Genomic DNA, 27,759 nt, shown 5'->3' with positions numbered 1-27,759 from the left:
TGTGAGGTGGAAGGGAGACAGACGAGGAAATGTAACCCCAAATCGGTCCCGTCTCTAACTCTGTACCTCTTGGAACAGGTGGCCTTGATTTTCCCGAGCCTCAGTTGCCTTGCCTGTAAAATGGACAGGTTTGAAAACATGCTAAGTCAGAGAAGCCGAATGAAAAGGGCACGTGGCGTATGTGTCCATGTACAGGAGACATCCAGAAGAGGCAGCTCATGGAGACAGCGGCAGATCCGTGGGTGGCAGGGGGTGGGGAGTGACTGCGAATGGGTGCGAGGCTGCTTGGGGCCGAGATTCTGGAATTAGGTACCGGGGACGGCTCCACATCTCTGTGCATTGACTAACACCTACTGGACTATATCCTTTAAAAGGATGATTTCTTTGGTATGTGAATTATAGCTCAAAAAAAATAATGCACGTGGACAAGCAGAGAAAGGAAAACAGAATATGGTTCTATCGCCACCATCCTCACACGGCCACATACATGTCACACAACGTAACACAAAGAACCTGCCCGCAGGGAGGAGTCCTGGAATGCCACCCGTCCCGAGAGAGGCCTGAATCCAGCGATACCCAGGACGTCCCCAGGCCTGCGCAGGGTCCGTGCTGACAAGCACAGCAACGCGGGGGAGCAGCTGTACCCCACCCACCTCCACACCCCTTCTCCCCACCCCCATCTCTTCCCCTGCCCAGCCCTGGGGCGGGCCTTGGTGCCTTCAACTGCACTGCCAGTGTGACCCCTCACTGCAGCATTGTTTGGGGGGCGGCAGCAAATCCAGGGCAAACAGTCCACTTGGCTTCCAGGCTCTTTGCGTCCAGCCAGTGGAGGGAAAGGGGGCTGCCTGCAGGGTGCCCCCACTGGAGCGTGGGCCAGAGGCTAGGTTGTGTGTCCAGATCTGGGCACCCATCTCCTTGGGCACCTCGAAGTCATGAGCAGGATTTCTGCATTTCCTGTGCCCTGGCCAAGGACCAGCCTGCGACCCCTCCTTCCCCAGGGGACACCACCTGAAGTCCCTTTCTGGGCGCTCTTCCACTATACACTACCCTCACCCCAAGTGTCTGATCCCAGCACCCCAAAGCAGGGCTCTCTGGGCCTCAGCACCTACAGTTGTATTGTGTACCCCAGAAATATTAAGTCATACCCCCTGGAACCTGAGTGTGACCTTATTTGGAAACAGGATCTTTGCAGACCCTACTTGAGTAACTTAAAGTGAAGTCATAAGGAATTAGGCTGGGCCCGAATCCAAGCACTGTGTCCTTATAGGAAGAGGGGGAAGTGGCCGCAGACACAGAGGGAGGAAGGCCATGCAGAGATAAAAGCAGAGACTAGAGAGATGTACCTATAAGCCAAGGAGCACCAAGGAGCGCCAGCAACCCCAGGAGCTAGAAGAGGCAGGAAGGGTCCTCCCCCAGAGCCTCCGGAGGGAGCGTGGCCAGCTGACACCTCGACCTCTGACTCCTAGCCCCCAGGACGCTGAGGGACTAAATCCTGCTGTGTTAAGCCACCAGTCTGTGGTCATTTGTTAGCATTCTGCTTGCCATTGTACCAGAAGCCCTTTGCACCAGCAGAAGCCCCAGTGAGCAGCCTAGGAAGGCAAAGGCGTTGGTTTCTCCAGCATCTTTATGATGGAATCACGCTGGTCCCGCAGCAGGGAGGCCCGTGGTGGCCCCTGCTGCGCAGGTGCAACCGCCCCTCACAAGAGCTCCAGAACAGCTGCCACCGTGCTCTGCCCGAAGATGAAGGTGCCGACGAGCACGGACACCACTCCCCAGACCTCCAGGCAGCACCTGCCGAGTCAACAAAGGCACGTCAACACGCACGTTCCTGGAGTTTCCCACAGATGAGCCAAGCACAAGCAGAAAACGTGTCATCTAAAGCCCAGGGAGTCACCGATTTGGAAAAAAATTCAGGGCATCCTCCCTGACCTGTGGGGATGGGTTTCTGAAACAACAGGAACGAAAGTGCCCGAGGTGATTTAAAAACCTCTGCCGTTTCATAACCTATTCCCGTCCCCTATTTCATCAAAGCCAAAGAAATGGGAGGAGGAAGACACTAATTCCAAACTCCCTTTCCGAACCATGTTCCTTCTGGAGTCGGAGCGACGAAGCCCCTGAAAATAAGGGAGAAGGAGGAAGCCCTCAGTCACATACGGCCGGCACAGTGGCAAGGGGATGAGCACGCAGGAGACAGGTGGCTGGACTGGGGGCCACCATGGCCCTGTCCGGAGCTTCATAATGTAACCAGAGGAGACGGTGCAGACAGACAGTGAGACGAGAGGGATGATGATAAGATGCCCACATCAGGGCAGGACTGGCAGAGGTATTTCTGGCCCCATTCACGAAGGCCACAAGGACCCCTTGTCACAGAAAGGTGATCTCTAGCCCAGCAGCAGCCCAGAGTGGCAGCGCACAGTGAGCCGCAGCGCGCAGTGAGCACCCACCCACGAGAAACGGGAAAGCGAGGCGAACGTGGCCCGGGACTGCAGCGCTCCTGGGAGTGCTGGTGGGTCGGGAGGCCCCACTGCAGTTCTAGAATGAGCAATGTCTTGCAAGCCCATCACTAAAACTACTGGGAGCTGGGAGCCCAGAAGGAAAGCATCAGGACTTCAAACAGTGCTCCAGGGGGTGAACCACCAGACAACTGGCCCTGTGAGCCCAAGGCCAGTCTAGAGGCCTCCAGAAAATCCCTTCCCAGCCCAGAAGGGAACCCAGCCAAGCCTGCTGTGTCGGGAAAACCAGGCCTGGGAAGTGGGAGACCAGACCCGGCCTGCAGGGGCAACCCAAGTCCATGGATGCTATAACTTAGGAACATCTGTACTGGGCTGAACGGTGGTCCCCAAAATTCACATCTCCCTGGGACCTGTGAATACGACCTTACTTGGAAATAGGGTCTTCATCAGAAAGACCCTCAAGTCCACATGGTGCTCCAACCACAGGCCACAACCCTCAGAGCTGAATGGAGGGCCGCGCACACAGCCGCACCATGGTGCCACTGGCCTGGGTTCAAGTCCCAGCTCAGACTCCCTCTCGCTGCATGCACGTGGCCCCAGGCTGTAGCCAGCAGGCTTCTCCTCTGCAGGATGACAGGATCTCCATGGCCCCCACAGCATTTACCAGCTCCTCAGTCGGAGCCCCGTCGAAGGCCCAAGTTGCTGCCCTGACTTGGGGACACCTACCTGGCCCATGGTCCTATCGGCTCGGTGCTGATGGCACAGATGAGGCACAGACCTGCAAAGGGGATGAGGTCACCCTGGCTCTTCACCGTGGAACCCAGCACAGCCCTGGGCTTGCAAGAGCCCAGCCAGCACGCAGCAGTCCCCAGGGGCCCACGAGGCCTGCAAGGCCTTGGTTCCGTGGCCCCCTGGCTGGCCCTGCTTGTGGCTCAGTGGCATGGTGCAGCGGCTAAGGGCCTGACTGATGTGGGGTCCCAGCTCAACCTCTCCCTGAAGCCCTGGCCTCTCTGAGCCCCGGTCTCACAGGTGACAGTGACAGCACACCTGCACACCTGGGTGATGAGGTGTTCAGGGCCAGACACCTGGGATGAATTCAGGAGCTGGCAGCTGCCATTGTGACCTTTTCCTTTCTTTCTTCTTTCCTTTGTTTTTTTAAAATAATTCTTCTGGGATTTGAAGCCACACAGCTCTGCCTAAAGCCCCATGGCATGTCCACCCCTCAAACCTGTCCCAACCAGTCCTCCACCTAAACAGCTGGAGCGGATGCACCACCCAGGACACGGCACTGAACCGAACCTAATGTGTGTGTCAGACGCCCAGTGAGTGTGGCCAACGTGGCGGCCCTGGGACGGGGGGATGAGAAGGCTCACTGACCTCAGTACTGTCATTTGAAAGCACTTCCCAGAGCCGGACAGAGGAGCTGGGGTGTCCCCCTAAGCACCAGCAGCCCCTCCAGGGCTCCTCCTTGGAGACAGAAGGGTCTTCCAAGTTGCTGAAAGTGTGGCTGTGAGGCCTTGGCCTCCTCGGAGTCCCAGCCCCAGTAACCCCAGGACAGGCCAACATTCACTAACACTGGGAAGGGGTCTGAAGAAACTGTCAGAAACGGTGTTTGCCTCCCAGGTCAGGGACAAGGGGGAGCGAAGATTTCATGGGGTGCCTTTGAGCCATATGAACTTCAAGTAATTGAATGCATTTTTACATTTCATGTCATTGAAAACATTTTAAAAAAATAAAACAAAATCCTGCAAAGAGTGGCAGCCGTGGGAGGTGGGGTACACTCTGAGGTTGACTCAGGCCTGCTACTCGCTCGCCCTGCCCCCCGCCCCCAGGGGCCTCTGCTCATTGGTGTCCTAGCTGCAGGTGGGGCAGTAGCGGGGCTGTCCTCAGCTGTGCCCTCAGCTGCACCCATTGAGGATGCGGAGATGTTCAATGAGGGAAGGTCCACAAGGCCCCCTGGCCCATGCCTGGCCAGTAAACGGGGCTGGGAGCCACCCTGCCTCCTCGGGGCTCCCACCCTCGGACCCTCTGGCCCCCCACGCAGGGGTTCCCTGCTAAGAGGAGTGAGGAAGGACGAGCAGGCGGCAGGCCCTGGAGGCGGGCGCCTCACCTGGGAAGATGAAGATGAAGAAGGAGCTGATGCCGCCGATGATGCCGATGATCTCGCTGAGGTCTGGCAGGAACAGGGCCATGGCGAGCGTCACGGTGACCCACAGGACGGTCAGCAGCATCCGGACCCCTAGCCCTGAGGGGTCGGCCAGGGCCCGGGGCCCACATGCCTGGCAGCAGCTCCTCCTCCAGAAATCCTGCATCACCGACCTGGAGGCCACACCAGCACAGCACGCATGGGCTCCCGGGGCTCCAGCCCTGGCCACCCGCCTGTCACTGGGCACCCAGCAGTTCCCTCCCGATCGCCCTGCCCACCTGGCAGGGCTGCCCTCCTATACAGGGGGCTTCTTCCCCAGGCACCACGCCCGCCGTCAGGTGGGTCAGCCCCAGTCAGGCAGCCAACAGCGAGGGGCCACGTGGTGGGAGGCCGGGGCAGGCTGGAGACCAGGCCCCTGGCACTGCTACCTGGCGGTGCTGGGCCAGTTACCTAACCATCTGCCCCTGTGTACTCCTCGGTGAGCCCCAGATGACGGACGTCCCACCACACAGCAGCTCACAGCACCTGGCACATGCTGCACTGTGACAAATGTCAGTGACCTGCACCCAACGGCAGCCCCACTCAGCCAGCCTCACCTGCCCAGGAAGAGCACAATGGGGTAGACGGTCACAATGGAGACGGCGAAGAGGACTCGGGCAACGATGATGACTCCGTCGTCCCCCGGGTAGGACATCAAGATGTCAGCAGAAACTTCCGTCCCAAAGGTCAGGAAACCGTAAACGCCTGGCAGGTGGGAAGGGTGGGAGCCCGAAGAGCTGGTTAGAACATGCTGTTCCGCTCCCCACTCTGACCCACAGACGGCACCCGGCTCCACCACCCCTCAGGCCTTCCCTAGGAGATGACAGAACGTTCTGGAAGAGCTCCCTGTTCTGCCATTTCTTGAGGCTTTTCTGTCCTCAGCCCACGCACGTGACACTCTGTTCTTCTGATTCAAAACCCACGCTGGGCAAAGCTATGGCTAACCCTTCTTTCAGACAGCTCACCAGGGGCCTGTGCACAGAGTGGGTGCTGGCGGAAGCACCCAGCACTCTGAGAACTCTACTGCTGCCTTCCACACCCAGCCCATCCCACTCTGACAGCTAAAGACAGCCGCCAGCCCTGGTCGGTGGCTCAGCTGGTTGGAGCACTGTCCCGTACACTAAAATGTGGCAGGTTCGATCCCTGGTCAGGGTGCATATGAGAAGCAACCAGTCGATGTTTTTTTCTCACATTGGTGTTTCTCTCTCTCTAAAATCAATAAAGGTATCCTTGGTGTGGACTAAAAACAGAAAGCAGCTGGCAGTGCACCCATTTTCCTGATGGGGAAAGCCAAGACCCAGGGTGGCAGCAATTCCCAGAATACACAGATGGCTAGTTACCATGGTACCACGGCAAGTGCACCAGGCCCCTGGCCTGCGCCCAGTGCTGCCTCTCACATCCTCATCACCTGCCCTGTCCTGAGACACCCATCTCTAGCTAAGAGCTATGGCTCATTTTGGTCCCTTGATCCTGCTGACCCTGGACCTGAGCCATTTAGAGGTGACTCTCAGTGACCAGGTCATGGCTTTCCAACCCAGGGGCCACTGGCTGCCAAGTACCTTCCCTGCCTCAGAGTGGTCACCCAGCAAGTTTCTTGAAACCATGGTGACCAAGGCACCTGACACATTCTCTGTAGCCCAAGGGCTTCCCAAGTCAGAGGTCCGACAGGCAGATCAGAGAGTGACCCCCTGGGCTGGGGGAAGGTGCCCAGAAATCAGCCTGAGCCTGGGGCCTGGGCTGTGCTGGGGGCATGCTGTGTGACCTTGGGCTCATCACAGTCCCTCTCTGAGCCACACTTCCATCACCTCTGAAGACCCTTTTGCCTCAGCACAAGGTTTGTGAGCACCCAAATCCATCGAGTCTGTGAGAGCACTTTGAAATTGCTACCCAGATGTAGCGCTAATGATGACCGCTGTTGCTGTCATCCCATCAGACAGCGGCAGGCCAGGCACAGAGCAGGGGCTTTGGAGATAGCCAGGCCAGGGGGAGGGTCACAGCTTTGCCACGTCTAGTTTGGACATCTTGGCCAACCCAGGGAAGCCCTCAGAGCCTCAGACTCCTCATCTATGAAATGGGGACTTTCCTATGGGCTGTTAAGGATTGTGTGAGCGAGGGCACTCACACTTGCAGTGCTGTACCCAGCACACTGTAAGCTCTCTATAAATACTTGCTATTATTCCCATTTCTCCTGCCAACCCCTACCCAGCTCCTGGCGTTCCAGACAGGTCAGGGCCTTACCCGTCAGCGAGTAGACGAGGCAGCAGGCCAGCAGGGACAGCACGGAGACCAGGGCCCAGTGGGACAGGCTCTGGTTGCGCATGCTGCAGTAGATGGAGACAGCCGCTTCGTGACACTGTGAGACAGAGGGGGCCCAGCTGGGCCAGTGGGGCGTTAGAATCCCCGAGAACAATCTAACAAGTATCAGAGTCCCAAAATACAGGAAACCACCTGAATGCCCACCGACAGTAAAAGGTATAAGCAAATCACCAGATAGTCACACGGCAGAATATTACACAGCAATGAAAAAGGAAGAGCACACTATACACCTCAATAAGAACCTCACAGCTCTTGTGTTTTGCAAAGAAAGCCAGACACCAAAGAACATTGCCATATACCTAAGTTCAAATGGCAAGCCAGACCAGTCAGGCCAGGGCCGCCCTTTGCGTTGTGTGGTGTTGAGCAGCATCCCTGGCCTTGACCCTCTAGACGCCAGGAACACCCGCCCCCCGCTGTTACAACCAGCAGTGTCTCCAGACATTGCCAAATTGCCAATGGGGTGGGGCACAATTGTCCCCAGATGAGAACCAGCACTTGGGGTGACAGCAGCCAGAAGAGTGGTGTGGGTGGGGTGGGTGCCACTGAGTGGAATATGGCACAGGGAGCCTTCCAGGGGGGCTGCCAGCATTATACCTCCTGACTGGGGCAATGGTCATACGGGAGTGCACATCCTTATGGTTGTATATTCCACATGTACTGACTACGTTGTCATAAGAGAATTCAGTATAACGTACATCCAGCCGGTGCCAAGAGCCCTCCTGCAATGGGGACATTATTGATCTGGGGCAGGTCCTAGGCAGGGGAGTCTCACACATGCCGGGAGACCCTGATGGGCAGGCAGGTTGAGAGGCGCCCCCAGATCTGCGTGTACCCTTAGGGTTCTGGGATCTTCCCAGGCTCCTGGGGCAGGGCCCCCACTACTATGTCCACTCGCTCACTCACTTCTGATCAAAACCAGCCGTGCTTATCTGCTCCTACCCACACTCCAGGCTCCTCGAGGGCCACGCTCCTCCCCCTCACTGAGCTCAGTCCCCTCTGTCCCTTGCACTTCCTAGGCCTGCAGCCACCAGGGTGATACATGCATACCTTCTAGGACCGATGAGCCTCAGGGCACCAGTGTGTCTTGGGCTTTCTGCCCAGGGACTTCCCTGACCTCAGAGGAGCCCACTGGCCTGCAGCCCCAGGGACCCTCAACCAAGGGGCAGCGGAGCCCCATGGGTCAAGGCTCCCACATCCCCTCTCCCAGACTCAGAAATGGGGAAAATGCTTGGAGGTGGCTGGATGGAGCCCTGCCCTTCTTCCTCTGTCCTAAGACTCCTGGGTGAGTTTCTCTCGGGTTTGTGAGGAGAATATAGCCCGTCCCCTGAGGGCAGGGCTACCCTGCTCGAGCGGCCTGGGGGACAGGGGCTGGCTGTGTGCAGGCTCCCTACTCACTTAGAGAGGGGTGCAGGGCAGAGGTGCACATACCGACTTAGAAGTGGAGGCAATGCGGGTGTCCGCCAGCTGAGGAACCGCAAGCTAACCGTGGCCTGTTCCTGCAGTGGACTATGACGCAGCCATAGAAGGGGACACACGCTACAACATGGATGAACCTCAAGAACACGATGCCGAGTGAAAGGAGCTGTCTCGGAGGACCATGAATCGTAGGAGTCCATTTATGTGGACTGCCCACAACAGGCAGATCCAGAGGCAGAGCGGAGGATCGTGGTTGCCGGTCGGAGGGAGGGGTGGGGCGGGGAGTGACTGGTGATGAACAGGCGCCTGTTTCCTGTGGGGCGGTAGGAGTTTCTGAAGCTGACCACGGTGAGGGCTGCCCAGCTCTGTCACCACACGGAACACCACCGGCCTTCACACCTCAGATGGGCGAGGTGCATATGGCGATGGGAGTTGTATCGCAATGAAACTGTTTTTAAAAAACCAACACCCGAGGAGTCTCGAGTGCAGCCAGGGTGGCTGGGAGCAGAGCCCAGCTCCCGCCTCTGCTCCCCCAGACTCCTCTGACCCACTCTGTGCAGGCTGGGGGGGGGCTGTTGTGAAATGTGGGTGTGGGGTTTGAACCAGGTCAGAGCTCCGGATGACAAAGCAACGCCCCGCCCCGCCCCGCCCCCGCACAGCCCCTCCAGCCTTGCCCCACTGCTCAGCCCACCCCCTGCTCATCGTCTGCATCTGCTCTCCCCCAGCCCGGATGCCTTCTCTCCACACCACACCCCTGCATCCCGGCCTCTGACCCCGGCCCCACCCCCACCTGCACCTGCGATTCACGTCTTTTCCCAGCTTCCCATCACTGCATACCTGTCCCTGGAAACCTCAGCCCAGGCCTCAGCTGCCGGGAGAATTGAATTGGGGAGCCAAGGCAAAGGTGGGGGGCACCCCCTGCTAAGCATCTGAAAAGCAGCCCCCCAGTGCGAGCCTGTCACACCATATGGTGCTCAGCACTGGAGAGAGGGGTGGTGAAAGCCACATCCCAACAGTTGTCAGCAAAATCACTGCCTCAGATCTTTCAAAATATTGGGTGCGCAGGAAAAGACACGAGGAATTCCTGTAAACGGCTTGCTAAGCCCCAGCAGCGATACCATCAGCTCATTTATAAGGAAGAGAAATGGAAATGTTTCAGGAGTTTTTTCAAAAATGTTTCTCCAAGAAAATGAGGAACAGAAACTGGAGCTAGCTGATGGATAAGGGGAGATAAAAAACTCAGGTAGGAAGCTGAGATATTGTCACTCCTGAACCACCTTCCCCTGGGGACCTGACTGTGCTTCGGGGTGGTTTTGTCATTGGTGTGGTGGTAGATGTTTGAGAGCAGGGCAACTGTCTCCTGAAGTGGACAGTGGAAGCACGGAGTCAGCTGCCACCGGCTGAGACAGACAGCCTGGAAGGCAGGGAGCAGAGCCCACACTAGCTCTCACCCTCGTCTCCAGCGCCCATGGGGCACCCACCTAGCAGAGCCCTCTACAGCTCTGCAGCCCCACCACGCACACTCTCCCCTCCCTGAGTCACCCATGCTGCCCTCTCCAGCTGGACCATCCTCCCTTCACCTGGCCGCCTCCCACCTATCCTTCAGGGCTAGATCAGAAGCCCCTCAGATGGGCTGCACTCGCTGAACCCATTCTCACTCCATGACTTCCTATTGAAAATTCTGTACATCCTGCCCCGGACCTGCCACACAGCCACCTGCACACCTCGCAGCCCTCCTGGCCCCCAGCCTCCCGCAGCAGGCTCTCTCCTCCCCAAAGCCCTGGAGCAGAATCCACCTGGCGTCCTGCACGAGGAAGAGGGCAGGCCCAGGCGTGCAGGCCTGCGAGGATGCTGCGGAGGAAGGGACAGTTGCCGAACCCCCATCCCCCATTCTATCCTGGACCCAACACATCTGCTGCAACTGTCGGCTGCTGGTCGGGTTCCCAAGTTCAACAGCAATTCACAGGCACTGAGCCCAGATCTGCACCCACATGCCCAGTCTCTGAAGACAGCCTGTCTCAGCCTAGGACAAGTCTTCACACCACTCTCCTGACAGGGAGGCCACCCTCTCCCACGGGAGCAGGGAGCCCCCACAGCCTGCGAAGGCCACTCCCCGCCACAGACACGAAGGTTACCTGAAATCCAAAGCAGATGGTGGGGAAGACACTAAACACGGAGGCCCAGGAGGAAGGACTGCAAACAGAGGAGAACAGGTGGTGATTACAAAAAGTTCGACTCAAGACAACCTCCGACTTGGAGATGAGTTTCAAACAATGCCAGGAGGGTGTGACGACACATGACTGTAAAATATGCTTTTACGTTGTGTCCACTGCCAGCTTTGGGGAGATGGGAAAGGATGCGTGTTCACAGCTGCACTTTCCAAATGCGTTTCTGCCGACACTTTGGCGACTTGACCTTCTCTGTGCGGGCAGAAGTGGAACAGGGCATGGCGAGCAGGTGCTCCCAGCATCCCTCTGAGGCTGCCTGTCCCCAGGGAGGTTCGGGGCCGGGGGTGCAGGCCCCGTCCAGCCAGTGTCCACCAGGCAGACACCCAGCAGTGCCAGGACGCTTGGACCTCTGTCCAAGCTGCCAGAAAGGCCTGAGGTGTGCGTGGGGTGGAGTTTTCAGGATGGTGGCCCTCCCGCTTCCTTTGACCAGCGGCTCTAGGTGCCAGCGTCCAGCACCTTTGGGGACATACGGTGGGGTGGGCCATAAACAACTCCTGCTACAGAGTCAGGGTTTCCTGGTCGTGCCAGAATAGTGGCCCCCAAGGGGTCCGTGCCCTTCTCCAGGGACCTGTGCACATGCGACCTGACGGGACAAAAGGCACGCTGCAGGTGTGATTAATGGTGAGGACTTTGCAGCGGGAGGTGATCCCGCATCACCTAGGCCCAGTGTGTCACACGAATGCATGAAGTCAGAGAGCCCCGTCCGGCTGTGATCAGAGGGAGCGGTGACTATGGAGACGACAGAGAAAAGGGGTGTTGCTGGCTTTAAAGATGGAGGCAGGGCAGCCAGCCAGGCATGTGGGTGTCACCTAGACGCTGAAAAAGGCCAAGACACAGGCTGTCGCCTGGAGTTTCCAAAAGCACAGCCCTGCAAACACCTTGCCTCTAGCCAGGGGAGACTCATGGAGGACTCCTGACCTCCGGAACTGAGACGGGAAATCCGTGTTGTTTCAGGCCCCCCAGGTTGGTGGTGACTTGTTATGGCAGCCAGGGGACCCTGACACGGGGGTGTCTCCCGTTCTGCGCTTGGTCTGGCTGACTTCACCCTGGACGCCGCGCCTGGCGCCTGCCCACGCAGCAGGGTTTCCCTGATCATCCTCACCAGCACTGTCACCTGACGCCCAGTTCCTGCTCAGACCAGGAGCAGAGAGCCCACGCCTGCACTGCGCCCTCTGTCTGCCTGGGACCTCTGGGCCCCCGAGTGCTGTCCCTTCCTGCCTCTGTGGGAGAGACAGTCTGAGCCCCAGTCTCAGTCCGAGTCCCCAGAGCACAGGACCCTCCCCCGCTCCCGGCCCCTGGCTCCAGGCTGTAGATCAGCAGTGAGCCTGGTCCTCTCCTCCCCGGCTTTTCCTTCTCTAAGGGGTTGCCCATTGGCATCAACAGGGGCTGGGGAGGGCTCTGTCCCCCTCAGCGCCTGCCCATTCCTCTCCTCCTCTCCTCAGAAGAACTGCTTCCTGCCTCCTTCTGTCTCTCATGAGCCCAATCCACCTGGGCCTTCGCCCCTCTCCTGCCCTGACCAGGTAATACCACCAGCGGCTTCCACGGCCACATCGATGCCCGGGACTCAGTCCCATGTGACCCAGGAGCAGCATTCAGCAACGATCATGCCAACCTTCTAGAAATTTTGTTCACTGACATCTGAGACCCACCTTCCATCATCCTCTGTCCTGGCTGAATGGTGCTCCCCAAATTCACGCCCCCTGGGAGCCTCAGAACAAAGCCTTATCTGGGAGCAGGGCCTCCATAGATGTAATTAGTTAAACTAAGGCGAGGTCGTGCAGGAGCAGGTTGGGTGCCAATGCAAGGACTGGTGTCCGGTAGGAAGAGAAAACAGACACCCAGCGGGGGCCGTGGGATGAGGGTGGCAGAGGCTGTGTGAGGCAGCCATCCTTCAGCCAGGGGCCACTGGCAACTGCCAGGAGCTCAGACAGGCAGGAAGGGTGCTCCCCTAGAACTGCGGAAGCGCTCGGCCCTGCTCACAGCTTGATTTTCCACTCCTGGCCTCCAGAGCCGAGAGGACACATGCCTGCTGTGTGAAGCCACCAGGTCTGTGGACAGTTGTCACGGCAGCCCCAGGAGGCTAGCACCTCTCCTGACTCCCCACTCCTCCCCATCCTTCCCCTGCTCCTCCTCCTCCTCCACTGGCCTCCTGGGCTGGGCAGAGCCTGTGGGTCCCAAGTACAGTTCTCACTGGGCGCCTGGCCTTACATACCATGTCTGGGCTTGACGCCAACCACCTTTTCCCCTCCAGGCCAGGCCTCTCTCTCTGAACTGCAGACACATGGCTCTGACAAGCTGGCTGCCCCACACCTTCGTTTAGAAGTTTCAAAGCCGACTCCAGCATTGCCCCTCCCACCAGCCCCTCTCCCTGTGCTCCAAACTCTGCAGTGGCTTCCCAGCAAAACCGATGTCCTCGCTGAGGCTCCGCATCCCCACAGGACACCCCTGCCCCCTCCCCTGGCCTTGCTCAGGCTGGTAGGGCCACACTGGCCTCTTACACCCCTGTACCCTCTGCCCCAGTGCCAGCACCTTGCCAACCAGTTCTACTGCCTCCAGGCTGTGGGGACACTTCTGCAGAAGCCTAGCAGCCCCATGGTGGTATGGCACTTAGTGTTTTGTGTCCCTCGGCCAGTCTCAGGTCCTTATGAACAACAGCTGAGTCCATTCTGAAGCAGGGAAGGGGCCTTTGCTGGGCCCTAGGGTGTTGAAGACGCCAAGGGGTTCACAGAGAGCAGCCAGGGCTCTGTGCAAATCAGGGGGAGAAGTGTCCGTGCTTCAGGGATCCCCCACAGCACCCCGGGAGGTCAGAAAGGCCATTCCCTCAACTCACCTCAGGGCAGGGCGGGGCTCCCGCACCAGGGCCTGGGCCCCGAGGTAGTACTGCGCCACGATGACCAGGGCCAGGTAGCAGGCGGCCAGGGTGCCTAGGAAGCTGACACACAGACAACGCATAACCATAAACACCAGGGGCCACCGGCCCCACCAGGGAGGGCCGGGGAGCCACACAGAGTGCGGACTGAATGCCAGCTCTGCCCACACCAGCACGGTGTCTACAAAGTTCTCCTTGCTCTGAGCCTTGATTTCCTCATCTGCACCCCGGGGCCAGCAGCAGGCACTTCAGGACAGCTCTGGCAGGACAGCTCTCAGGCCCAGAGGTCAGGCGGGCACACACCCGTGAGGCTGGGATGGTCCCTGGTATCCCCATCTCTCCAGCGACAGCCACACAGACACTCAGATTTGGCATCTGAGTCAGGACACCGGCTGCGGTGGAGGAGGACCCCTACCTACCTCAGCCAGGCTTGACAAAAGAGACTGTCGAGGGTCAGGGGGCACCTGGGGGGCTCAAAGTCTCTGCCCACGTTTCTCTGTTTCCGAGGTGTAAAGTCCATGGTTGCTCTGAACTCAACAGGGAAACACAGGTTGCAAGTCTGTACGGGTACTTTTGCCAGACTTAACTCTTTCAAAGACATACGTAAAACCACACGGACCACAAAAGGAAGAGAAGGATGTGCATGCTGTGTCTCCGTCTGTGCTATGTTTACATGCACACGTGTGTGCGTATAAAGTCTGTACTAATTAAATAAAACATTGCAACAGTTTATGCCATCATGGCAGTTTTCTTTGTTGCTTCTCTACATTTTCTCTCACACATAGATGTTACCTGTGTAATTTTTAATTTTTTTTTCCTTGTCCAAATGGGAAGGCCAATGTTAAGAGCTGCCCTGTCAGAGGTGGACGGAAACCCCTGCAACAAACACCGCCCGTGGTGGGGACCAGTCAAAGCCACTGCCCAGCCAGGGAGCGTCTGCAGCCACATACCTTGTGAATTTCTGGAACCCGATCTCCCTCGGGGCAGACAGGGGCAGGATGACCAGCACGGAGAGCAGGGTCAAGGTGAAGCGCTGGTCGACGTACCAGGGCGGCAGGGCCAGCAGAGCACCGGGCAGGAGGAAGTCACACACTGGCGGGAAGGTGGGGAGGGGCTGCAGTGAGCCCTGCACGGCTCTCACCCAGCAGTCACAGCCCTGGCTGTGGGCTCCCAGCCTTAAGGGTCCCTGGTAGGGTTTGTCCTGGGCACTAAGTCAGCCCTGCAAGTCTAAAGGGACAAGTGTGATGGGGACCCTATCACGTGCCACCACGAGGGAAGGAATCTAGCTGCAGGAATTCATTCAACAGATGTGCACTGAGCTCAGCTCTTAGTGCTGGAATCCGGCAACAAATGAGGCACAACGACCCACTGTTGAGGCACCTGGGTCCTTCATAAAAGACCTTTTTTTTCCTGCTCTGGAGCTCAGTGGCATGGTGTGCAGCATCCAGCTGGGGCCTGGCGTGGCATTTTGGTGCAGGTGCCAGGCAGAGCCACTGTTCTCTGTTGCTGCTGCATAACAAGCTGCCCCAGTGGCCTGGAGTGGCCACTTGTGTTCTGCGTGGGCCTGGTGGGGGTTCTCTAGGGAGTACTCAGCTGCTAGGAGGGCTGGTCTGGAGGGTTCTCGATGGCTCTCCCCACACCAGGGGCCTGGTGGGGACACCTGGACTCAGCTGGACCTTCCCTGCAGCCTCCTCCACTGGGACCCCCCAGCAGCCTAGTCCATGGCAGCTGGGAGCTCCCGGAGACCACGGTGGAAATGGCCTGTCTTCTTGAAGGCCAAGCCTGGAATTGGCATGGTGTCACATCTGCCATACTGTCCTGGACCATGCTGTCACAGACCCTACCCTGATCCAGGGCAGGGGACACAGACCCCACCAACCTCTCAGTGTGAGGAACACCAGAGAACCGGAAACCATTTCACTCCGCCACACACAGTAAGAAGGGGAATTTTGAGTTGGAATCAGGAAAGATGGATGGGGGACAGGAGAGCAGAGCGGAGAAGGCAAGATGGCTTGAGGCTGGAACCCATGGGGAGGTGGCTCCTGCAGCCCCACTGAGGGGTGGCTGGGAGCTGAGCACTGCACTGCCCTTTCTTTGTTCTCGCCAAATGCTCCGCAAAGCCAGCCAGGCAAAGAAAGAAATGCCTCGTGAGAATAGCTTGTTTCTACTGAAGTGGCACAAGCAGCCAGTCCCATGTCATGGTCACTGCACAGAGGCACCCAGGCAGCTGGCAGAAGCAGGCATTCTGGGCCAGATGTGCCAAGAGAAGGTACGCACCCAGGCTGCACCGAGATCTTGGTGAGTGTCAGACCGCGCACGGGTGTGGCATGAGGTGCAGGCCCTTCTATCCCTCTGACCTCCTGCAGCCAGGAAACCCCGCTCTGGTAGCAGGGCTGTCCTTCCTGACCCTGCACTTGCTAAGACATTCCTCGATGTCCTCAGTACCAGTCACTTATAGTCAACTCATCCCTCCCCAGGACATTCGGTGACTTCCCCCACCTCCACTTAGTCCCCCTCCTAAGAAGCCTGGACTTGCCTACAGAAAGACCTAGCCAGAAACACACAAACCAAACTCTCTCCATCCCAGTCAGTTCACCCAGAGCCAGGGTGGTCTGCATCCTAGTCAATGCTCTGACCACTCTGAGTGCTCGACTACTGAGCCTAAATGTGGCTTCAGAACCCTTCTCTACACAGCAGCACCGCCAGCTGACCAGAGCTGAAACTGATCCAACCTCTGCTTGCCACATGGAAACAGGGCATCTTGTACCCATTTGCCGACTGCAAGGTTCAGATCTACCAGCCTTAATGCTTCTTGGGATAACAGTTTTTAATTTCATTACCCCCAAGTCAGGGGCCCTTTCATTCGTGGGTCAAGTGACAGAACAAACCAAAGAAACAGTAAAATGGTGAACTAAAACCTAACCATATCAATAATTACATTCCAGAAAAATCAAAATTGTTGAGGAGTAAGTAGAAGCGACACTAACCTCCTCCCAGGACCAATCTGGAGAATCCTAAATTATGGAGAAATCATCCTGAATAACCAACTGAATTCTAGCTGGACAGAAGTCTTATTACCAAGGACAGACTGAAGAAACCACTTTACCACACACAATGTGGCTGGTAGGGAGTGCAGAGAAGGTGCAAGTGGGCTGGCTGGGCTCCCACAGGAGGCAGCTGAAGCTCTGAAGGGATATTTCAGCAGCCAGGGGGTTCTCCCTGAGAAGTGTGGGGTCTAAACCCCAGGCTGGTCTCCCCAGCCTACAGCACCAGAGCCAGAAGGGAACCCAGATAACATCCAGCTACGAAAAAGCAGCAGCGTTTCTGTCTGCTAAGGAGATACAGCTGGAGATGCAGAGAGCCTCTTAAAGGGCCAACACACAAAATTTCATTTGCAGCCACCTACCCTGGGCTCTGGCAGAGGGAGGGCAGAGTGGAATAGAGGCTCTTGAGGAGAGTCTGGTGTTGGTGCTCTGGGGAGAGAACTGAAGGAACAGCCACCAGGATCCCCATGCTGGGCCATTCCCCATGCTTCAGAAGCCATCTCTCTCAGGCAGAGTATTCTTCACCCTGAACCTGAGCGCAGCAATGGCCCTGCCCACAGGAATTACTCTGCCCCATCCTGTAGTGTGTATGCCAGGCCGCTTAAAGTTTGATTAGTTTAACAACTCATCAATTTAACAGCTAAGGGAGAAAATACAAAGCAGCAGCCTAAATGGGAAGACAAAGAAATAGACCCCATGGACATGGATGACAGTGTGGTGATTGCTGGGGGGAGCAGGGTATAAGGGGACTAAATGGTAATGGAAAAAATACAATAAAGATTAAATTAAAAAAGAAAAAAAAAACAGACCCCAAATGAAAAAAAACAAGAGAATTCTCCAGAAGAACAACTAGATGAAGTAGAGGCAAGCAATTTATCAGATAGTTTAGAGTAATGATTATAAGGATACTCAACAACATGAAAAAAGACATAGAAACCACAAAAAAGGGCCAGTCAGAAAGAATGCAATATCTGAAATAAATTATATACTGGAAGGAATAAACAGTAGGTTAGAGGAAGCAGAGGATCAGATCAGTGATTTGGAAGACAAGGTAGAAAAAACACCCAGGCAGAGCAGCAAAAAGAAAAATTAATTTTAAAAAATGAGGAGCGTTTAAGAAACATTTTGGACAATATGAACCATAACAATATCCACATATCATGGGAACACCAGAAGGAAAAGAGCAAGCAAGGGATTGAGAAGCTATTTGAAGAAATAATGAGTGAAAACTTCCCTAATCTTGTGAAGGAAAGAGACGCAAAAGTCCAGGAAATTCAGGGAGTCCCAGAGAAGTTGAACTCAAAGAAGCCTACACTGAGACACATCATAATTAAAATGACAAGGCTTAAAGACAAGGAGAGAATCCTAAAAGCCACAAGAGAAAAGCAAGTAGTTACATGCAAGGGAGCATCAACTAGACTGGCACCTGATTTCTCTGCAAAAACATTTCAGGCCCGAAGGGAGTGGCATGAAATATTCAAGATGGTGAAATGCAAAGGCTTGCAACCAAGGCTACTTTACCCAGCAAGGCTATCACTTAAAATCAAAGGAGAAATAAGGAGCTTCCCAGACAGGAAAAAGCTAAAGGAGTTTGTTTAACACCAAACCAGTACTGCAACAAATGTTAAAGGGCTTATTTCAAGAAATAGAAAAAGAGAAAGAAAAAAAAACAGAGGAAAATAGTCTAAGAATGAAATGGAACTAAATATGTATCTATTGATAATCACCTTAATTGCAAATGGCTTAAAGTGTAAGCCTTAAATGCTCCAATCAAGAAACAAAGGGTAGCTGAGTGGATAAGAAAACAAGACCCACATATATGCTGCCTCCAAGAGACCCATCTCAGATCAAAATATACACACTGACTAAAAGTAAAGGAATGGAAAAAGATATTTCATGCAAATGGAAAGAGAAAAAAAAGCTGGGCTAGCAGTACTTATATCTGACAAAACAGACTTTAAAACCAAGGTTATAGTAGGAGACAAAGAAAGGCACTATATAATGATAATGGGAAAAATCCATCAAGAGGTATAACCCTAGTAAACATTCATGCACCCAACATAGGAGCACCTAAATATGTGAGGCAAATCTTGATGTATGTAAAGGGAGAGATCGACAGAAATACAGTCATAGTTGGGGATTTTAACACACCAGTGACTTCAATGGGTAGATCTTCCAGGCCAAAAATCAACAAGGAGACAGTGGCCTTAAATGACACACTAGCTCAAATAGATTTAATAGATATCTTTAGAACATTTCATCCCAGAGCAGCAGAATATACATCCTTTTCAAGAGCACAAGGAACATTGTCCAAGGTAGACCACATGTTGGGACACAAAACAAGTCTCAATAAATTTAAGAAGACTGAAACCATATCAAGCATCTTCTCTGACCACAGTGCTATATGAATCTAGAAATCAATCACAAGAAGAATACAAAAAACATACAGACATGGAAGCTAAATAACAGGTTATTAAACAATGAATGGGTTAACAATGAGATCAAGGAAGAAACCAAAAGGTACCTTGAAACAAATGAAAATGAGGACACAACAATCTAAAATCTGTGGGACACCGGAAAGCGATCCTAAGAGAGAAATTCATAGCATTACAGGCCTGTCTCCAAAAAAAAAACAAAAAACCAAAAACAAAAACAAGAAAAAGCTCACATAAACAATCTAACTAACTTCAAACTTAAAGGAACTTGAAAAAGAACAGCAAACAAAGCCCAAATTGAAGGACATAATAAAGATCAGAGCAGAAATAAATGAACTAGAGTCTTAAAAAATGATACAAAAGACAGACAAATCCAAGAGCTAGTTCTCTGAAGAGATAGACAAGATTGACAAACCTTTAACCAGACTCATCAAGAAAAAAAGAGAAAGGACCCAAATAAGCAAAATCAGAAATGAAAGAGGACAAATAACAACTGACACCAAAGATATACAAAGGATTGTAAGAAAGTATTATGAACAACTATATGCCAACAAACTGGACAACCTGAATGAAATGGATAAATTCCTAGAATCATGGACCCCCCAACAGCCTAGTCTGGAACGCACAATCTTCCAAAACTAATTCAGGAAGAATCAGAGAATCTGAATAGACAGATTACACCCAGTAAAATTGAAGCAGTAATCAAAAAACTCCCAACAAACAAAAGCCCTGGACTGGATGGCTTCACAGGTGAATTTTACCAAACATTCCAAGAAGAACTAACACCTCCCCTCCTCAAACTATTTCATAAATTTCAAGAGGAGGGAAGGTCCCGAACTCATTTTACGAAGTTAGCATTATCCTAATTGCAAAGCCATATAAAGACACTACAAAAAAGGAAAATTACTGGCCAATATCCTTGATGAACATAGATGCTAAAATCTTCAACAAAATATTAGCAAACCAAATAGAGCAATGCACCAAAAAGATCATACACCATGATCAAGTGGGATTTATTCCAAGAATATAAGTTTGGTACAATATTCACAAATCAATAAATGTGATTCACATATAAATAAAATGAAGGATAAAAACCACATGATCATATCAATAGATGCAAAAAATGCATTTGACAAAATCTAGCACCCATTTATGATAAAAACTCTCACCAAAGCAGGATTAGAGGGAATATACTAAACATAATAAAGGCCATATATGACGAACCCATTGCCAGCATCATACTCAATGGGCAAAAACTACAAGCATTCTCCTTATGATCAGGGAGACAGGGGTGCCCACTTTCACCTCTCTTCTTCAACATAGTACTGGAAGTCCTAGCCACAGCAATCAGACTTCCAACTTCTGGGAATCCCACTTCTGGGAATATATCTGAAGGAACCCAAAATGCTAATTCAAAAGAACATAAGTACCCCTATGTTCACTGCAGTGTTATTTACAATTGAAGTTGGAAAGGAAGAAGTAAAACTGTCATTATTTACAGATGACATGATACTGTACATAGAGAGCCCCAAGGATTCCACCAAGAAACTACTGGAACTTATAAATGAATTCAGCAAAGTAATTATCCAGAAATCAGTTGCATATTTACATGCTAATAATGAACTAACAGAAAGGGTAATTAAGAAAACAATCCCATTCACAATTGCTACAAAAAGAATAAAACACCTAGTAATAAACCTAACCAAGAATGTCAAAGACCTGTACTCAGAGAATTGCAAGACACTGAAGAAAGAAATTGCAGATGATATAAATAAGTGGAAGCACATACTATGTTCATGGATAGGAAGAATTAACTTCACTAAAATGCCCATACTACCCCCAAAGCAATCTATAGATTCAATGCACTTCCTATCAAGATTCCAATGGCATATTTCACAGAACTAGAACAAATATTCCAAAATTAATACAGAACCACAAAATGCCCACGTTAGCAACAGTGATCCTGAGAAAGAAGAACAAAGTTGGAGGAATCATGCTGCCTAATATGAAACTATACTCTAAGACCATAGTAATCAAAACAGCATGGTGCAGTCATAAAAATAGACACATAGATCAATGGAACAGAATAGAGAGTCCAGAAATAAACCTACAGCTTTATAGTTAATTAATATTCAACAGAGGAAGCAAGCACATACAATGAACTAAAAATAGTTAATTCAATAAATGGTGTTGGGGAAATTGGACAGATACATGCAGAAAAATGAAACTAGACCACACACAACGATAAATGCAAAATGGATCAAAGACTTAAATGTTAGATCCAAAACCATAAAAATCATAAGAAAACATAGGCAGCAAAATCGTGGACATTGCTTGTAGGAATATTTTATTGGATATATCTCCCCAGGCAAGGGAAACAAAAGAACAAAATAAACAATGGGACTACATCAAACTACAAAGTTTTTGCACAGCAGAGGAAATCATCAACAAAATAAAAAGACAACCCACAGAATGGGAGACCATGTTTGCCAATACACCTGATAGGGGTTAATATCCAAAATTTATAAAGAACTTACAAAACTCAATACCAAAAACACAAACAACCCAATTTTTAAAAAATGGTCAAAGGACCTGAATAGATACTTCTCCAAAGAGGACATGCAGATGGCCAATAGACATATGAAAAGATGCTCAATGTCACTAATCATTAGAGAAATGCAAATTAAACCCACAATGAGATACCACCTCACACCTGTCAGAATGGCTGTTGTCAATAAAACAACAAACAACAAGTGCTGGCGAGGATGTGGAGAAACAGGAACCCTAGTGCACTGTTGGGAATGCAGACTGGTGCATCCTCTGTGGAAAGCAGTATGGAGACACCTCAAAAAATTAAAAATGGATCTGTCTTCTGACCCAGCGATCCCACTTCTGGGAATATATCTGAAGGAACCCAAAACGCTAATTTGAAAAAACACAAGTACCCCTATGTTCATTGCAGTGTTATTTACAATCTCTAAGATATGGAAGCAGCCCAAGTGTCCATCAGTAGATGAGTGGATAAAACAACTATGGGACATTTACACGTTGGAATACTACTCAGCTATAAAAAGAAGAAAATTTTACCCTTTGTGACAGTATGTATGGACTTGGAGAATATTGTGCTAAGTGAAATAAGCCAGTCAGAGAAAGACAAATACCATATGATCTCACTCATATGTGGAATCTAATGAACAAAGTGAAGTAACAAGGAAAACGGGGACAGACTCATAGATGGAGAGCAGGATGACAGTTAAGGAGTGGGGGACGGTAGGGGTGGAGGGATCTGCAAAAAGGAAAAAGGACTCATGGACATGGACAACAGTTTGGTGGTTGTGGGGAGGAACAGGTATAAGGGGACTAAATGTTAATGCAAAAAATACAATAAAGATTAAATTAAAGAATAATCACATTCCAGCTAAAAGACTGTGTGAGCCCTGACCACTGTGGTTCAGCTGGTTGGGCACTGTCCTGCAAAAGGAAGGGTCATGGGTGAGATTCCCAGTCAGGGCACTGCCTGGGTTGCCGGTTCAGTTCCTAACTGGGGCACATACAAGAGGCAACCAATCTATGTTTCTTTCTCATGATGATGGATTTCTCCCTCTTGTTCTCCCTCCCTTCCTCTCTCTCTAAAAGTGAATAAAATCTTTTAAAAACAAAAAGCCTGTCTGAGATCATCATGATGATAAAGAAGCAAGAACCAGCCATATGCTATCTCCAAGAAATGTATTTTAAAACCCAGGTCACAGGTTCACCGTGAATGACTAGGAAGAGAAGTACTGCGTAAACACTAATCTTAAGACAGCTGGAGTGCCTATATTTATAGCAGAGAAGGTTGATTTAATGACAAAGTATTACCAGAGACAGAAAGGGATATATCATAATAATGAAAGGGTAATTCATAGGTGTGTGCCTAATGACAGAGCTTCAAAACCACAAGGAAAAAAATGGACAGAATTAAAGATAGATAAATCTGCAATCATAGTTGGAGATAGTATCGCCCCCTCTCTCAGACTGATAGAATAACTAGACCATAGAATCAGTGAGGCCGTGGACGAGCTGTGCAAAGCTGTGGCCCACCTTGAGCAGCGGCAGAACGCACATCCAGAAACGCTCACCAGACCGAACCTGCGGGGCCCACAGACAAGCTCCAAATGCCCACACACTGAAATCACAGAGTGTTCTCTGACCAGGATGCGGTTAAGGTAGAACCCCAAAATCTAAAAGAACTCCCAAATAATTAGAAATCAAGCCACACAACGCTAAACATCCCATGAGGCAAAGAAGAAAGCACAGCAAAATTTAGCAAATGTTTTCAATGGGACAAAAATGAAAAGAGAACATATCAGAATTGGTGGATGCAGCAAAAGCCACGCTTAGAGGGAAATCGTTAGTGGGGAACTCGAGGCCAACAAGTGCAGGGTCTCCAATGTCCCCAAATTCAAGGTGTCATTGGTTATCTCTCATAGGGGCTTCATTCAGTTGACTCACTAGACACCCCAACCACAGCCCTGCCCCCCACATGACTCTCCCTGCCCGGTAATTACTAATTCCCAGTCTCCCTTGTTCAGGACGTCAGGAACTCAGGGGCTGGTCTTGGTCTCTGCTGTTCCCCAGGATCCAGCTCAGTGTCCACGTCCTGCTTGTCAACCAGGAGATCCAGGGGCATAAGGAGGACCAAATCTGAGGCCACCCCACCTGCAGCCCAGGTACTTACGCTTGTCCAGCTGGTCCCCGATCACCCTGAGGAAGGCCACGGAGATCATGAGCAGGTTGACGATGAAGCAGGCCTCACACAGCTTCCCAATGGCTGGTCCACACAGCCTTCCAACCACACCCTGGTAGGTCGTCTGGCCACTGACGGAGGCGGCATAGCCCAGGATAACCAGCCCACTGATCAGGAAGGCCAAGGACACCTGCAGAGCAGGGCTGTGGGCCAGGGTGCTCCCATGAGCCACCACTGCAGCCACTGCCCCTGGGGACCTTGGTACGGCTCCCTCCACAGGCCTCTCACCTGCAGAGGTCACGGCTGCCTACCGCCTAGGGGCCCCTCCCCTGCCCAGAGCAGAGCAGGTAGATTGTTGAGGCCTCACTGGCCGTCAGTCTTTTACCTGGGATCCATACACACCATTCCGCCCAGTTGGGCAGACTCTGGGCATCAGAAACCCGGAGTCTACATGGCCGTGCTGAAGTCGCACAGGTTACCTGCATGAAAGTGCATCACCCAAAGGGATACAACAAGTGCACCTCTATCGAGATACAGAACATTCTACCACACCTCTGAAGTGCCCCCTGTCCCTTCCTGGTCACTTGCTGCCCCCATCCTGTCCCCAGAAGAAACTTCTTTGACTCTGCCACGCCTATGAAATCCAGCCACACTGGATGCATCAGATGCCGCTCTGGTTTCTGCAGTGTGCCACTCCACTGTATGGACACAGTCATGGCTGCTCCATCGTCCTGGTGACGGACACCTGGGTTGTTTTTTGGTTTTGGCCACTGTGATTAAAGCGCTGAGCCCTCCAGACCAAGTCATTTTAAGGACACTTTGTCCTCCTGGACATGCACTCGGGAGAAATGCTGGGTCATAAGGTAGACGTGTTTTTAACTCTAAGACATCACCGAACTGCTTTCCAAAGTGTCAATGCCACTGGATGCCCCCTCCATGCATGGGGGCCCCACTTGCTGCACAGAGTGCAATGGTTTTGAGTCTCTCCAGCACCGACGGCTACTGGCCTGCAAACCAAACTTGGTCTCCTGGCCTCAACACCCCTCCCTTGGTGCTGGGGAAGTAGCAATGCAAGAGATTGGCTGTGCTGAGCCCAGAGGCCTGGGGAAAACTAGGACAGCTGTCCTCAGACACAGTTCATGCCCCTGGATGAGCAGATCTGTTCTGTACTAGTCCAGAGGCCACAGCTACAGCTGCTGAGGAGAAGCATCTAACTGAACTGTGTGAAAGGAACTTGAACCTTCAGAGTCAGAAGGGACACAAGGCTCCCTCTGGCCACCGGACCCTGGTCCACCTGGTTCCTCCTCCTGGAACGCCCACCCGCTTCCACCACTTCCCCTCACCTAGGGAATGCTTGCTCTTCTTTCTCCTCCTCTGCAAGGTCATTCCCTCCAGAAAGCCTCCTGACACTTCACCCTGAGGGGCTCTCACGCCCCTACCCCAGAGCTGAGGCTCTGAGAGAACCTTGTGCCTGCACTGGGCTGCAGGGAGATGCCCCAGGAGACAGGCCTGCAGCCTCAGCGCCGGAGCCTGTGGGAGTGACTTACTGGGCAGTCTCTGCAGACGCAATGAGACGGAAAGGGGTCTTTCAGGTGTCCTTAAGGAGCCCGAGATGAGGTCACCCTGGACCTCTGGGTGACCCTGAAATCCAATGACAAGTGCCTCATAAGAGACAGAAGAGAAACCATAAAGAAGAAGACTGTGTGATGGTGGGACAGGGGTTGGAGGGATCTGGCCACCAGAAGCTGAAAGAGGCAGGGAGGACCCTCCAATGGAGCCCCCAGAGGGAGCTGAACCCCTGCTGGCACCTTGAGTTCAGACTCCCAGCGCCCAGGACCATGAGAGGACACATTTCTGCGGTTTTAAGCCACCCAGTGCATGGTGCTCAGACAAGCAGGGCTCTCTAATCTCTGTGAAGCCTGGGCTTCTGTTGTGTTTTGCTCACCAGTTAGTTCCCAGAGGAGTGCCTGAGGTGGAGCAGACACTCAGCAGGTATCTGCGGACAAAGGGAGGGGAGGTGGGGACAGAGAGACCCTGAGCCTCTGAGCAGCAGGACAGCAAAGAGCCCTCATCCCCCCAGGCCCAGGCTCCGCCTCTGCAGCTTCTGAGAGAGGGTCGAGGGTCACTGAATTTCAGTAATCTTCTAGTGCTAAAGGGGTCACGAGAGACCTACCACCTCGCACCACTGGCCTCCTGGTGGTGAGGTTTTAAATGCGCCCGCAGTTCGAGTTGGCACCTCGTAAAGGGGATAGGGCAGAAGTCTCGCTGGCTGAAAGGAGGGGAGAGGTGGGAAGGGCAGTGTGCCCAATACCCTTGTCCAGGGTTTCCATTATTCATGTCTTTAGACTGCACCGCACAATGCGCAAGCCCTACCAGCAGGCAGCAGCCTCGTCCCCTGGGCTCATCAGAAATGCATTCTCAGACCCTCCCAGTCCTGCTGAGTCGGCATCTGCATTTCAGCAAGGTGCCCAGGAGATGCTGCACACAGTGTGAGGAGTGGGGGCCCCACAGCGTTTCCTGCCCCCCTGGGACTGGCCACCTCTGTGCTAACCACACCCCCTCCCCTGCAGCCCCGTGGCTTTACAGCAGCTCTCATGGCTGGAGATGAAGCTCCTTCCTCACTGTTATGATAGGGCAGCCTTTCCACTGCACGAGTCCCAACACAGCTCTGCTGCCCCTCTCGTGCGCCTGGACAAGTTCTCCCATTTGCACCAGGGCCCAGCTCGACGGCACCTCCTCAGGTCGGCCTTCTCTGACCACCCGGGTCATGTCGCTCCACCCCGTCATATGACCCTCCTAACACTCCCCTCTGTCCGAAATACCTTATTTGACATTTTGTACCTAGCCTCATGTCTTAAAACAGAACAGGACCATTAGTAGCTGACTGCCATAAAAACAGATTTGGGGTGCCTGTCAAAGAGCTTACCACAAAACACAGGGATTCCTATCAGCCAGAAGGAATCTTTGCAAATAAAATAAAGTTGTGCTAGTCATTGGTTCTCCGCTAAAGGCACTCAGCCCCTGGAATTTCTGGAAAGGGAATTCAGGCTGGAATGCAGCCCACAGAAGCGGCTGAGGACCCCTGACACCACAGAGGGCCTGGCCCAGCTCAGAGTGGGGCTGTCACCGCCCGTCTGAGTCCTGGCCTGATCCGCAAGTGCACCGAAGCCCTAGTCACAGAGCTGAGACCAGCAGTCACTTGGTGGGGCGGCTGCTCAGACGCTGTGTTCTCAGCGCCCCCTCCCAGCCCTGGCTGGCAGCAGACCTGGGGATGTAGAGGACACTCTTGGCCCAGGTCCATAGTTATCTTCTCCCATCGTGTGCTCAGCAGGCAGAAAACCAACCCCACAGGTCTAGTTTCTAAGACAGGAGGCTCTGCAGATCCACACCCAAGGATCCCGCCTGGATTCTGCCCCCAAAATGCTTCCCAGGGGCTTACCAGCTCCACCAGGAAGGCAGGGGTCACCCCGCCGGCCTTGTGGAAGGCCCAGGGGAAGTTGAGCAGGCCAGCCCCTAGCGCCGATTTCAGGAGGATGAAGACAGCACCCAGTGAGGACAGACTGGGGCTGGCAGTCGCTGGCTTTGCCAAAAGGCCTCTGCGTGCAGGGCTCAGTCCCTCCATGTCTAGGAGCAGCAGGGGGTGGAGAGAGGGAACAGTGATCTCGAGTTCTTCCCAGTTCACAGATGGCATCCTTCTCTGGCTCTGACAGGTCTCTCTCCCCAGTTGTCAGAGCTACCGCATCTGGCACATCGTCCCCAAGCTGCCACCTGCCTCTTCCTGCACCTCCGCTCCCCCTTCACCCTATGCACTCCTGGGCCCACCCCCTCTGGGCCTCACTGCTTTTCACCTCAAGGAATGCTGCACCCACCCCTTCCCCTCTAGCTTTCTTCCCGTTATTGTCCCTCCTGCTCTCCCACTCAACCCAAGGCCACCAGACCCCTCCCCTCCCTTCTCTTCCGAACACCCAACTCCTTCCTGCCCATCACCGCCGTCACCCTCTCCCACCCCTCTGACAGACCTAGTCCTTACCACCAAATGCAAACTTCAAGGTGAGAGACCGTCCTTGGCCACCCACAGATGGACAGG

The 27,759-nt window shown here is 53.1% G+C and overlaps 1 protein-coding gene across 1 annotated transcript; it reads right to left on the bottom strand.

Moving 5' to 3' along the window:
• Positions 1 to 1,697: 1,697 nt before the first annotated feature.
• On the bottom strand, positions 1,698 to 27,759 carry SLC38A8 (solute carrier family 38 member 8). The gene is made up of 11 exons (XM_045819176.1): positions 27,703 to 27,759; positions 27,112 to 27,296; positions 23,664 to 23,862; positions 14,418 to 14,559; positions 13,429 to 13,530; positions 10,506 to 10,563; positions 6,877 to 6,991; positions 5,196 to 5,343; positions 4,564 to 4,772; positions 3,180 to 3,231; positions 1,698 to 1,791 (listed from the first exon to the last, which is right to left on the bottom strand). Exons 2-11 carry the CDS (start codon positions 27,292 to 27,294, stop codon positions 1,698 to 1,700), a joined length of 1,302 nt encoding a protein of 433 aa, XP_045675132.1. The 5' UTR covers positions 27,295 to 27,296; positions 27,703 to 27,759.

This window comes from Phyllostomus hastatus, unplaced genomic scaffold, assembly GCF_019186645.2.
Source record: "Phyllostomus hastatus isolate PE091 unplaced genomic scaffold, TTU_PhHast_1.1 phas_scaffold_345, whole genome shotgun sequence".
Taxonomy (NCBI): Eukaryota; Metazoa; Chordata; class Mammalia; order Chiroptera; family Phyllostomidae; genus Phyllostomus; species Phyllostomus hastatus.
Note: the sequence above shows the minus strand (reverse complement) of the source record. Positions and strands in the feature narration are given on the sequence as shown.